At 52.8% G+C, this 12,267-nt stretch overlaps 1 protein-coding gene across 1 annotated transcript in view; it reads left to right on the top strand.

The window, feature by feature from the left end:
* The window catches only part of CCDC33 (coiled-coil domain containing 33), a 100,759-nt gene that overhangs the window by 20,531 nt on the left and 67,961 nt on the right, over nucleotides 1–12,267 (top strand). The window contains 3 exon segments of the mRNA XM_011932920.1: nucleotides 5,411–5,544; nucleotides 9,929–10,038; nucleotides 11,557–11,673. Of these exon segments, the coding sequence (XP_011788310.1) occupies nucleotides 5,411–5,544; nucleotides 9,929–10,038; nucleotides 11,557–11,673 (361 nt within the window).

Below are 12,267 nucleotides of genomic sequence, written 5' to 3'. Positions count from 1 at the left end.
GGTGCCCTTTCTTTTTTCCAGAGCAGCCCTCATGTCCTGCAGGTAAGGGCAGGGGAAGAGCCAGGCCCTCATGGACTGGGAACTGCTGGCCTCCAGTTGGCGCCCTCCTTGCTCCAGAGTCAGTTATTCTGTAAACTGAGGCCCACCTGCAGTGTTGTAGCGCCATCAGCAATTAGTGATGCTTCATTAGAGTGCAATTAATAAATGAAACCCAGGATGAGAGTCGCTTGCGTTGCTGAGAATAACAGCCCCCCTCATGCCTTAAGTGGCAGCCTCCCGGGGCTCAAAACCCACAAGGACCAGCTGTCCTGCCTTCAGCATGGGGCTGGGGGAGGCGGCAGCATGGACTGGGGGCCTTGTCAAGGCTGTTGTCTGGTGAAGCGGGGGCGAGGAGAGAAGGGAGCTTCAGCACTGACTCCCTGCCTCAGATCTCAGCTCCTCCTTTGAGGAGTCCCTGGGCACAACACCCTGGCCAGCAATCCCAGGGGAACTTGGCGAAGGCCAGAGGTGTGAGGGCCGAGGCTCTTCCCTCCTGCCTGCCTGGCCTCAGAGGATACTGCTTGTGGCCATGGCAAAAAGGGGCCTTGAGAGGGACTCAGTCAGGGGAGAACCACAGCCTCCCTCTCCTGACTCCCCCAACCCCTGCTCTCAAGCCGGCACTTGCATCAGTCAGACAGCCCCTCTCAAGCCTCACCTTCTCTCCTCCAAGTGGAAAGATCCTCCATCTGTCTGTTTAAGCCCTGCCTCCTCCAGGTTTAGGGTTGGAAACATAGGAACCCAGCCTTTGGCCACCCCATTCAGATGATTGTCTCGGCAGAAGCCAGCTCCCATCTCCTGTTGCATAAGACTGGGCTCCTGGATTGGGAAGAGGTAATTGGGTTTCTCAGAGCCTTCCAGGGATGGAGGCAGGCCTAGCCTATGGCCTGGGAGTCTGGCAGCCTCTTGGACTTCTGGAGGATGGGGGAGGCAGGCCTCCCCGGCTCAGAAGTTGGCATGGAGGAAACAGGTAGAGGGGAATTGCCCTACCTTCTTAGGAAAGATTGAGGCCTGACCATGATACCTCGACAGCTGGCCTGCAGGACTGCCAGTTCCCTCACCTCCCTCTCAGTTTCCCAGGTGAGCCAGCAATGGGCTGTGATGGACCAGGTCAAAGGGGCCCAATACCCCTATTCCACCATCCATCCACTTAAAGGTCCACTCTTTATCCATTACTCCCAGTGCCTGCCTGACTTCCCCAGTGCCAGGGGCTTCTGGGAACATCCCTCTATTCTTTCAGAATTTACAAGCCTGCCCAGCCAGGACCCCAGCAGCCACAGCAGATCTGAGTCGGAGCCCTTCCCTTTCCTTTGCTCTCCTGGTGCCTGGCCTGGGATTGGCACTTAAAACAAGCCAGGCTGCCTGTGCCCCAGCTTCTAAAGCTCTGCCCAGGAGGCCAGGCCTTGACTATTGTTCATGCTTTGAGGCTTTGAGGGGAGCCAGAGGCCAAAAAGAAGGCAGGGCAGGTGAGGGAGGTAGGCTCAGGTGTGAATAGAAGACCCTGGAGGCAGCTTGAGGGCTGGGTAATAAGAGTGGGTACAGTAGGGTACTCACACCTCTCTGGGCAGGCTTGTGCATGTGCATGTGTGCATGTATGTGTGTGTGCATGCATCTGTGTGCGTGTGTGTGCATGTGTGTGGATGTATGTGTGGATGTGTGTGTGTCCCCTGGAGTGAGGGGGAAGGCAGCTCATGAGCACTCTTGCTTTCTGTCCATCAAATCCCATGCTTTTCCGATGCTCACTTCTTCCACTCACAGCTGCATCCCCCAGGAACCAGATGACACATTTTCCCTTCGTCATGACCTTGCAGAAGGAAAGCAAAGTCCTTGTTCCCTCCCACTCACAGCTGCGCTTGGGCCTGGCGCCCTCATCCCCTGCTAGGGTGGGGGCCCCAGGAATGCCTAGCTGGGGACTGGAGTTTGTCAAAGACACACACCCTTCCAGCAGCCTGGAGGGTAGGCCAGGTTGAGGGGGGTTTACATTTTCTTGCAGCTTGGTCTTGGGGCTGCTGCACTCTAAACGCAACTCCAGTCCTATCCTGGCATGGCTGCCCATGCTGTGGCTGGATTAAATCTGACCCTGAGACAGCAGGCACCACCCGCTACCTCCTCCTGGCTCTGGATGCCTGGAGCCAGAGGGTCCAAGCTAACAAGGCTGGTCTTTGGGGGGATGGGGAGGGAGGTCTCTCCTTGCAGACAGCCTGTGGAGAGGCCTAGGGACTGGAGAGGTCCCCTGGGCTCGAAGACTGCATTGGGAGCCCTGAGGGAGCCCGGGAACCTGGAACTCAGCCACGTGCCCATCTGCGGGGTGCAGAATGGGGCTGGGAGCAGGGAGTGAGCTCGTCCCCTGCACCTATTCTGTGAAGAATCAGAGGCCCTTCTTGCTCTCCAGATTCTAGAATAGCATCAAGGCCCAGAGGAGTCAGCTGTGCCAGGAAAAGCCATTACCCTGACAGCTTCCCTCCACCTGCTAAAAGCCTCCCTCTTCCCCTGGGGCCTCCCCCTCCCACCCAGTTGCTTTATCTGCACTCACCTAGCCCTGATGACCTTCATATTAGATGGGGCAGGGAGGTGGGGAAAAGAGTTGCTTAACTCTTTCTATGCTGGAGGAAAGTCAGCACCTGCTCCCTTGCCTTGCCCCATCACATTTCCCCACCTTCTTGCACCTGGGAATTTCTCCTGCCACCCTCCCAGGAGGGTTGGGAGGGTATGAGGACAGTAGAAGACAGGCTGGCATGGGGTCCAACCTGAATCCTGAGTCCTGTCACTATGCTGCCTGTGACTTCACACATTCAGTTGTGTCTTCTCTGTGCACACAGAGCCACATGAAGATTCCTGGGAATGCCCCAGGAATGTGCCTGTGCAGGTGCAGTTTTGTGTCCAGTTCTGGGGTTGACATTTGGGTGCAGAAGGACTGACTTCTTCCTGACACACCCTCGGCGCTTCTGGCTTTCTGCTGTTTCTGTGCAGGTGTCTGAGGAGGGAGGCTGTGAGGCCTTATTGTGCACTAACTATATATCTATAAGTAGCAGATCAGGTGGCTGGGTAGCACAGGGAGGCTGCTGAGAGCCTGAGGTCTCTGACTTTGCTGGGGCAGCTGTCAGGAGCGGGAGCCGGGGCACAGAGTGTCATAGAAGGTGCTTAGATTGCACCCCTCGGTCAAGCACGGTCACAGAGCCGGAAGGAAAAAGGGACCTGAGGGTGGAGGGAGCAAGCTAAGTGCCACGTTCCTGCTAGGCTTCTGCTTTCCCTCTCTAGCCCGGCAGCCTTCCACACACCCCTTTGGGGGTGTGAGGAGTACATTCTGCAGAGCCTGAAGGGGTGATGTGTCTGGATGGATGCTCATCTGAGAAGGACTCCAGCTCTCTGGGAGATGCCCCTTCTCACCCCAGCTTGTACTCAGTGCCTACCTCTTTCCCCTTCATGCTGTCCTCAGGCAGGTCCTCTTGAGAAAACGCTCAGGCTGTTTTGTACCACAAGGAAGGGAATAGCATGAACTAGGGCTTTCTGGGTGCTGGAAACTGAACATGCTTTCTTTCCAGTCCTTATAACCACTCTCTGAGGAGGGTACTACTGAAAAAGGAGGAACTTAGGTGCAGAGGGGAGGTGATCCCACCAGGATAAACACAGGCTCCAAACCCAGCTCTGAATCACTCCCGAGCCTATGCTCTTTCCAGGATTCTACACCTTGGCCAGAGCAGCCAGACATTCCCCAATTGTAGACCCAGAGTTGGGGGCATGATGGGGAAAAATCATGCCAGGGCAAAGGGGCTGGTCACAGGAGGGTCAATAAGGCTAAGCTCTCCAGTGCTATGGGGTAAGCACAAGAATTATATTTATATTTTAATAACTTAAGGTACTAAGAATTATTAACACTTTCTTGGTATCTACCAATGTGCCAGGCACTACACATATTCATTTGTTTCCTTCTCACAACAGCCCTGCAGGCTGGGCACCATTACCATCTCTGTTTTATAAATGAAGAAAATAAGGCACCACAGGTTCTGTACCTTGCCTAACATCACCCAGCTGGCAAAGGGTAGCGCTGGGATTTGGAACCCAAAATGCCCGGCTGCAGGGTCCTTCTTACAATCACTGTGTCACACTGCCTCTCAGTCAAGGCAGAGCAGGAGTCCTCAGTTGACCTCTGGAGCTTGGAGACGGAACTCCTGCAAGCATGGTTACCCACAGGAGCAGGGCTGTGATGAGTGGGGGCAAGGAGCCAGGTCACAGCGTCACTTAAGTCTAAAGGGCAGAGGGAGCAGTGAGGGCCAGGGGGCTCCAGAGGGCTTCTTGGAGGAGAGGAACAAGCTGGGCTGGGAAGAACCATGTTGGTGTTGCTAATGCACAGAGCAGGTGGGATCTGAGCCGACTGGCCTGCTCCACACTCCCTTTGGGGTCTTGAGGGTGGAACAAGGGCTGGAGGGGAAGACATCGTTGCTCCCATCCTGGGGTACGATTTGTGCACCTTGCCTCCCACTGCAAGGTGTGTGGTATGGCTCCCCCTGCTACAGGATCTCTGGGATGATTCCTCAGCCCGTGACTGCTGCAGTTAATGGAGCAGCACTGGGGACGGCCCTGGCCTAGTAACCTCTTCTACAGAAGTATTCACTCTCTCCCTGAGCCATTTGACTCCTCTGGATCTCCGATATCTGTGGGGTGCTTTGGGGTGCAGAGGGCCCAAGCTTACCTCTCACCTTAGCCTGGTCCTGAACAATCAGAGTGCTTGAGGGCTGGAAAGCCCTTTCCACCACCCCCTGCCCCCAGACCTGGATCCAGCTCCAGGTGTCCAGCTCCAGGGGCCCAGCCCAAGACCCTGAACACAGCAGGCATCTCAGAAGGCAGCACCATGTGTGTGCTTCATTGCAAGCATTTAGAACTGAGTTTGCTGGGCGGAGCCTGGAAATTTGGGCCAGAAGTTTAGCGAAATAAGGTGAAGAAGAGAGGACAGCCAGGCGGGGCACCGCACAGCCACCCTGCCCAGAGGCTTCCTCCCACCGAACAGAACCGAGAGAAGAGGGAGGCCATGTACACGGGCTCTTGCTGGAGAGCCCTCCCTGGTGAGGGCTAGGAAGTCAGGCGGGCAAGACATCTACCCTTTATCCCCACCCCCACCCCTGCCCTGAGCCTCTCAAAGTGAGAGGCCTGTGACTAAGTGAAGGCCTCAGTAGTGGCCAGCGAGAGAGTGTGGTCACCCAGGCTGGCAGAGGAGCCCGGGGAGAGGCCTGGGATGACACAAGTGTCTATGCATGGGACAGAGCCCTCCACATGCTGTCCACCTTTCACTCAGATTTATGGACAATGGAGCCTGGGAGGAGGACAAGCAGCAGACAGGACCCCTCCCTCTGACTCACCCTGTCCCTGCTCTTCCCAGGAAAAGCACATCTGAGGAAAAGAACAACCAGAGCTCCAAGGCAGTCACATCTGTGACCTCAGAGCACACCAGAGCCCCTATCTGGGGGGACACGGTGAACGTGGAGATCCAAGCTGAGGATGCAGGATAAGAAGGTAAGGTGGGGGCTGGGCCGGCATGTGCAGGCAGGGTGTGAACACAGCCAAGGACTTAGGGCAGAAGCAGCCTCCCTCTCACCGCAGCTGGTAGCCACCTGAACACCTCCTTGGGCTCAGTTAAAAGCACTCAGGAAAAAATCATAATACTGTCACGCCTCATCTCCCCATCCTGCTCGAAAAATGAGTTGTTCCACATAAATGAATTTTCCAGACAATGCAAGCTTATCTTTTTTATGACTGTTGTTATTATTTTCATGGCTGTTATTACCGCCGTCTCTCACTGAAACAGGACATTACAGCTTCCCAGCACGTCCCCACACATCGTTCATTGGAGTCACCACCTCCCGGGAGGTGCAATGCTGCTCCCATTGCTTAAGAGAACATCGAGGTTCAGGGAATTTAACTGGCTTAAGCTCAAGACCGAGGTCCAAGGACTCGGAATTGCATGTTCTTACTGCAGCTCCAGGGTTCTTGCTGCTTCCATTTGATTTTTTAAAAAATCTTTGAAATGTCCCTAGAATGGATCCCTCTTTCTGCCTAGTCCTCCCCAGGTGTCAGCCTGAGTCACCAGGTGCCCACGTACACACATGCATATGTGCCCTTGTATTTACTTTCACACTGTGGGTCTGTTGGATTTCCATTATCCTGAGGCTGAATGGAAATGTCAGGCTGGACACATTGGAATACTGATTGGCTGATGCCCGGAAGGTGGGGCATCGCATCAGGCACTGCCAGCATACACTGGAGGTGCCTGGCGATGTCTCTGATCTTATCTAGTCAGGACCTCAGACTTGCTTCTTGCAGGTGGTCTCTCCCTGAGAGGACAGGCTTTGCCTCTCCCCCTTGAAACCTTGCCAGAGACCTAGACAGAACTTGTCCTCCTCACACAGAGCAGAAAGCCAGCTGGAGACTATGGGAGGGGAGAAAGGAAACAGGAAGCAGAGCCTTCGTAAAAAGGTCAAGCCAGATAATTTTTCTTTTCTGTCTGTAAAGGGATAGGTGGAGCTATTGGGATGCTTTAAGAAGATGCAAAAGAGGAGGAAAAATTGACCTAGGATTTCATGCAGAGGCACATGCATGCCTGTGTGTGCATGTCTTTGTGAATGCTTGCATGCTGGTTCATGCGCATGTGTGAATGTGGTGTGTGCTGTGTCTGTACTTGTAGGCATGCATGTCTGTCTTATGTGTGTGTGTGCTTGTGTGTGTCTAGCTGCAACGGTGTGGTGTATGTGTGTCTGGATGGATCTGGATGGTGGTCTGTGCCTTGCAGTGCATGTGTATGCGTAATTTGTGTGTGTGACTGTGTGTGTATGCATGCATGTATTTATGTGGCTGGTGGGAAGTCAGAGGTTGTGATGAGTGAACCTGAGCTGGGATCCTGCCCTGGGCTCTACATACTTGGGGTAACAGAGGGAAAAATGTAATGGGGTCAGTGACCCCAGGGCCCATCTGTGCAGCAGAGAGAGGGGCAGGACTAACTGCAGGAGGGACAAGAGAGTGGGGAGGCCTCACGGGCAGGCAGGGAATATTGGCAGGCACCTCATTGCAGACTGAAGTAGCTGGATGCTTGTTGGAACCGGTTGCTGTGGTGATGTCTGCGTTGGGGGTGGGGGAGATGGGGGCCAGGCCAAGAGGCGGGGGAAGGGTGGGAGATAGCTCAAGGATGTGTTAATGAAAAGCAAAGGGGAGTTTCAGACCCTGTGTCAGGGCCAAAGCAGGCGGGTGGCAGAAATAGCTTGTTGGCCACACAAAGGGAGTGGTGGGAGGCCGGAAGGGCACAATGCCCAGAGAGGAAACTGATGAAGCATGTTTGTAGCATGGAGACAGGAGCAGGGAGGAGTGGCTGTCCATTACCCCCAATTCCAGCTCATCTGCTGGCTGCCCACACAGAGCTCCAGGAATAGCGGGTGGAGAAAATGCATGGCACTCACCTCTCCTTCAACCTTGGAAAATCCCAACTGGATTCTGGGTCCATGGCGAGTTGGCATAAGGGGCTTCAGCCTGCACAGCTCCTGGTGGTGCTTTGGCTGGGAGCACTGGAATCCCCCAGCAGAGTTTCCTCAGGTCTGCCTACAGCAGGCTTTGTGTATGGAGAGCTGCAGATGCTTAAAGAGGAGGAAAATAGTGACAGCCACAAGGAGCATTTGCACAGAATGTTACAGCTTGAAAACACACTCTTCTCCCTACAGCAACCCAAGGGGAGAGACAAGGCTTCTTATTAAAGTGTTAACATTTTAAAGAGCAGAAACATGAAGCTCAGAGAGGTTAAATTACTTGCTAACAGTCACAGAGCAAGTTAGTGTCCTGGTACTAGAACCCAGGTCTGCTGACTTCATATCCCTTGCCTCAATCTCCCTTCTTCAAGCCAACCTCAACACCTTCGGTGCCTTTTCCCCCTTCTTTCCTTTGAGCGTGTATCCTATGTGACAAGTTCTTGAGATATCTTGGCAAGTGTTCAGGGTCACTGTGGGGAAGACAGAGAAAGAAGAATACTTAGTAAAGCTCTCAGCTTCCTTTTCCACCCCCACATCCAGATGACCCATCCAGCTCCAAATGACCCAGCCACTGAGCCCACTGAACCTGCTGAGCCCTCAAGGGCCAGCTGCTGTCCCTGGTGCTGAAATCCCTTGTCTCAAGCGACGCAGAGGGTAAGGGGCTCCCCAAGTGTCTCAGGCACACCCCTCCGCCCCATCCTCCCTTTCCTGTTCTTCTCTGTTTTGTATCCTTTGTATCCTTTCTTACCCCATCTCTCTCATTCCTTCTGCATCCCTCCTCTATCCTTCTCCTCCTTTTCTCCCTCCCCATCTCTTCTTCCTCCTCAAATCATAGATTTCCAGAATAGAAAGATGCCTCAAGTGTCACCAAATTCAACCCTTCCCATCATCTACTTTTTAGACGTGTGATGTTGATCTAGTTATATAACCCTCTGAGCTCCACTGTTCATATTTTAAGAACAGAGATGATGATACCTACCTCAGGGGTTGTGGTGAGAATTTGTTGGAATCACGGCTGAGACATGCCCATCCCTATGCCTGGCACATAGTAGATGCTCACTAAATAATCATGACACTCCTGCTCACTAAACAGGACTATCATGATTATTTATAGGACATTGGTGTTCTTCTTAAAGTTCATACCAGCCAGGAGCGGTGGCTTATGCCTGTAATCCCAACACTTTGGGAGGCTGAGGTGGGTGGATCACTTGAAGTCAGGAGTTCAAGGCCAGCCCGGCCAACATGGCAAAACTTTGTCTCTACTAAAAATACAAAAATTGACTGGGCGTGGTGGTGGGCGCCTGTAATCCCAGATACTTGGGAGGCTGAGGCAGGAGAATTGCTTGACCCTGGAAGGCAGAGGTTGCAGTGAGCTGAGATCATGCCACCACACTCCAGCCTGGGTGACAAAGGGAGACTCTATCTCAAAAAAAAAAAGTTTCAGGCTGGGCACGGTGGCTCAAGCCTGTAATCTCAGCACTTTGGGAGGCCGAGGCGGGCGGATCACGAGGTCAGGAGATCGAGACCATCCTGGCTAACACGGTGAAACCCCGTCTCTACTAAAAACTACAAAAAACTAGCTGGGTGAGGTGGCAGGCGCCTGTAGTCCCAGCTACTCAGGAGGCTGAGGCAGGAGAATGGCGTGAACCCAGGAGGCGGAGTTTGCAGTGAGCTGAGATCCGGCCACCGCACTCCAGCCTGGGCCACAGAGCCAGACTCCGTCTCAAAAAAAAAAAAGTTTCTACCAACATTCATGCTATTTTATGAGAAAATATGAGAAAATATAGTCTATTTGGAGGGTGTTTACTAAGTGGTGAATTATTCTTAGTATTTAGTTTTCCCTTACTTGTAGTAGGCTTTTATTGATAGCTGTATTAAAGGATTTCTTGAGTAAATCACTTTTTCTTACTGAAATTCAGTTTCCCCACCTGCAACATGTATGAGATAATCTCTCCCCATCCTGCCTCAAGAGCTGGCACAAGTGTTTGTGACCAAGGGAAGGAATCTTATTCCTGGAAATAGGTGCTATGCCTGCTTGCCTGTGTATCTCAGTGTGTGTGCACACGTGTGTCTGTTGCCACAGGGGACTGGACTCAGTTCTGTGTGTGTCTATCTCTGGCCTGGGAGTTTCTAGACCACGGGAGAAAATTGCATGTTGGAGTCCTAACAGCAACCGGCATGGAGTTTTGCCCTGTGCAGAGGCTCAGACTATGCTTATGGGTTTGTGGGCACAGGGGTGATCCACACACGTGCATGCATGTTGATTCCTCAGTGTGGCCCCTGCTTCCTAATCTCAGCAATGTCTCTCACCTCTCACTGTCTCTCCTTACTGGGAGAGAAAGGGATCCATTTAAAAGTGAACCTGTGTTCATTTTTTATCTTTCCAGATGTGATCCTCAAGGTGGTGGACAACAGAAAGAAACAGGAGTTGTTGTCCTACAAAATCCCCATCAAGTACCTGCGTGTCCTCCACCCCTACCACTTTGAGCTGGTGAAGGTGAGTCAGAGGCCTGGGAAAGTGTGGGGAGAGCAGGTGGGAACCACCTTGAATGTCCCCAGTCATTCCCTCGGAGAAGCTCTGAACATTCCACACCCACCCACAGCATGACACATCTAGGACCATGTGGGGCTCAGGAAACACAGCTCCTGGTACATACACAGGAATGATGTCTACAAGAATTTGGAATTCAGCTGTAAAACAGCTGATTATTATAGGACAATTGCCACATTAAATGAATATACCAATTAAAGATAGATTTTGATTACATAAATGTTAAAAGAGCAGATCTAAAAATCAAAGAAACACAATATGTACAGAGTACCTGCTGCTTCGAGGCCCTGTGCTAGACACTTCACACTCCCTCTCTAATCCTCAAGGTAAATTACGTTTTGCAGACATGGGACTGGGACCCGGGGAGAAAAATCTCCTCTTCCTGAGTCACAGAGCAAGTGAGCGGCAGAGTTGAGGATAAGCCCAGGTCATGCTGTCTCCCAAGCCAGTTCCTTCTGAGCTGCCTCCACATGCTGCCTTGGTCAGAAGGCCCAGGAGAGTTGGGGGTTACACGGGATAAAGCATTCCCTGGAACGCACCCCTGGAGTTAGCAACTGGGTCCAAGCCATGAACTGAGGGGCCTGAGGCTCCTCACTCCAAGGTTGGGCCTCCAAGGCCAGACCCCTGCCTGTCCTCCCTCCTAGTGCTAAGGGGTAAGGGGTACAATTGACTCTCATTGCTCAAGGACTTATGAAGCACCTACTATGTGCCAGGCAGTGAGCCAGAGATGAACAGAAGCATCACATTCCCCTCCCCACTGTGCACTCCAGACCCTGATAGTAGTTGAGAGTAAAGAACAATGTGAATCCAGGTTTGCTGCCTCCTAGCTGGATACCCATGGGAATCCACTTAACCCCCAGGCCTCCATCCTCATCGGCAAAGCTGGCACAGTCATTTTGAGGATCCCATGCAATGGTAGGCAAGGTTCCTGGCACACAGTAGGTGCTCAGTTTGGTCAGTTTCCCTCCGCCAATCCCTCGTCTGGGCCAGCACTGAACTTTTTTCTAAGCAATTCTTCAATCATGGCACCAGGGGGCTTTACCTTCCCTTAGGCCCTGTGATGAGCCCCAATCCCAGGGCTTCAGGATGGGCCAGGTAGGGAAGTAAAAGAGATGAACCACTCACCCTGGGAGACTCAGCACTTGAGCTGTAATTCTGGGGGCATCACCCAGGCCCCCTGGCTGTCTGTTCACTTACAACCCAGGCCTTGTTATCACATCTTTACTGGAGAGCAGACAGGCAGTGGTCCTTGTGAGGGTGATGAAATATTCAAATGGAAAAGGGAAGATTTATTATATTGATCTCCTTGGAAGGGCTCACAGGGACCATGAGCTTTAATTATCAGCTCGGAGCCCCAGTGGAGCAATGCCAAGTGATTGTCTGCAGAGGGCTGGATTTATGGCCAGGATCTGCCCCTTAGACACTCTCCTTCCTCTGTTTCTTTTGCCCCCACCCTGTCTCCAGCCCACCCAGTCTGGGAAAGCTGATGAAGCCACTGCCAAGACCCAGTTGTACGCCACAGTTGTTCGGAAGAGCAGCTGCATCCCCCACTACATCGGCTGCAACCACACAGCTCTGGAGGTACCAGAGCTGGGGCCCTCTGGGGTGGTGGGTGGAGTGGGAAGGGGCCAAACTTTGAGCAGGCCCCACGCCTTGCCCTTGGCCCCCGCTGGCTGGCCTGAGGGTATGGAGCAGAGATATCAAGAATGGAAAAAGTAACCAGGCCTTTCCAAAATAGCCAAAGGAGTTTGTGAAGACAAGCCCTTTGGCAGGGATGACAAGGATGAAGATGCTCAAGCCTCTTCTCCTTCCCTCTCTGCCCTGGAGGTGAGGGGCAGGGGTTCAGCCAAACCACTGCACCTCGTGTACCATCTCTGTGCTGCAGTGGGGACCAGAGCATCCCAGAGCCTTATGTCTCCCCAAATCTTATGCTAGGGGCAGGGTAGAAGCCCTGTGCTCCCCCTTAGCCCATAGCCCAGCTGTTTCCTGTTCTATTCTTCCCCTCCTGGGATAGTGCCTCAGCCCCCCAAGCAAAAGTTTAGGGCCTCCTTGAGCTTTCCTTCAGCACCATGTCTAAAGAGGTTTGACTGGTCTACTGATTAGGTATTCAGTTCATTCATTCATTTATTCATCCAGCAACTGTTTACAGAGCCTCTTCCATTAGCCAGGACAGGG

Source organism: Colobus angolensis, unplaced genomic scaffold (genome assembly GCF_000951035.1).
Source record: "Colobus angolensis palliatus isolate OR3802 unplaced genomic scaffold, Cang.pa_1.0 Scaffold99, whole genome shotgun sequence".
NCBI lineage: Eukaryota > Metazoa > Chordata > Mammalia > Primates > Cercopithecidae > Colobus > Colobus angolensis.
Note: the sequence above shows the minus strand (reverse complement) of the source record. Positions and strands in the feature narration are given on the sequence as shown.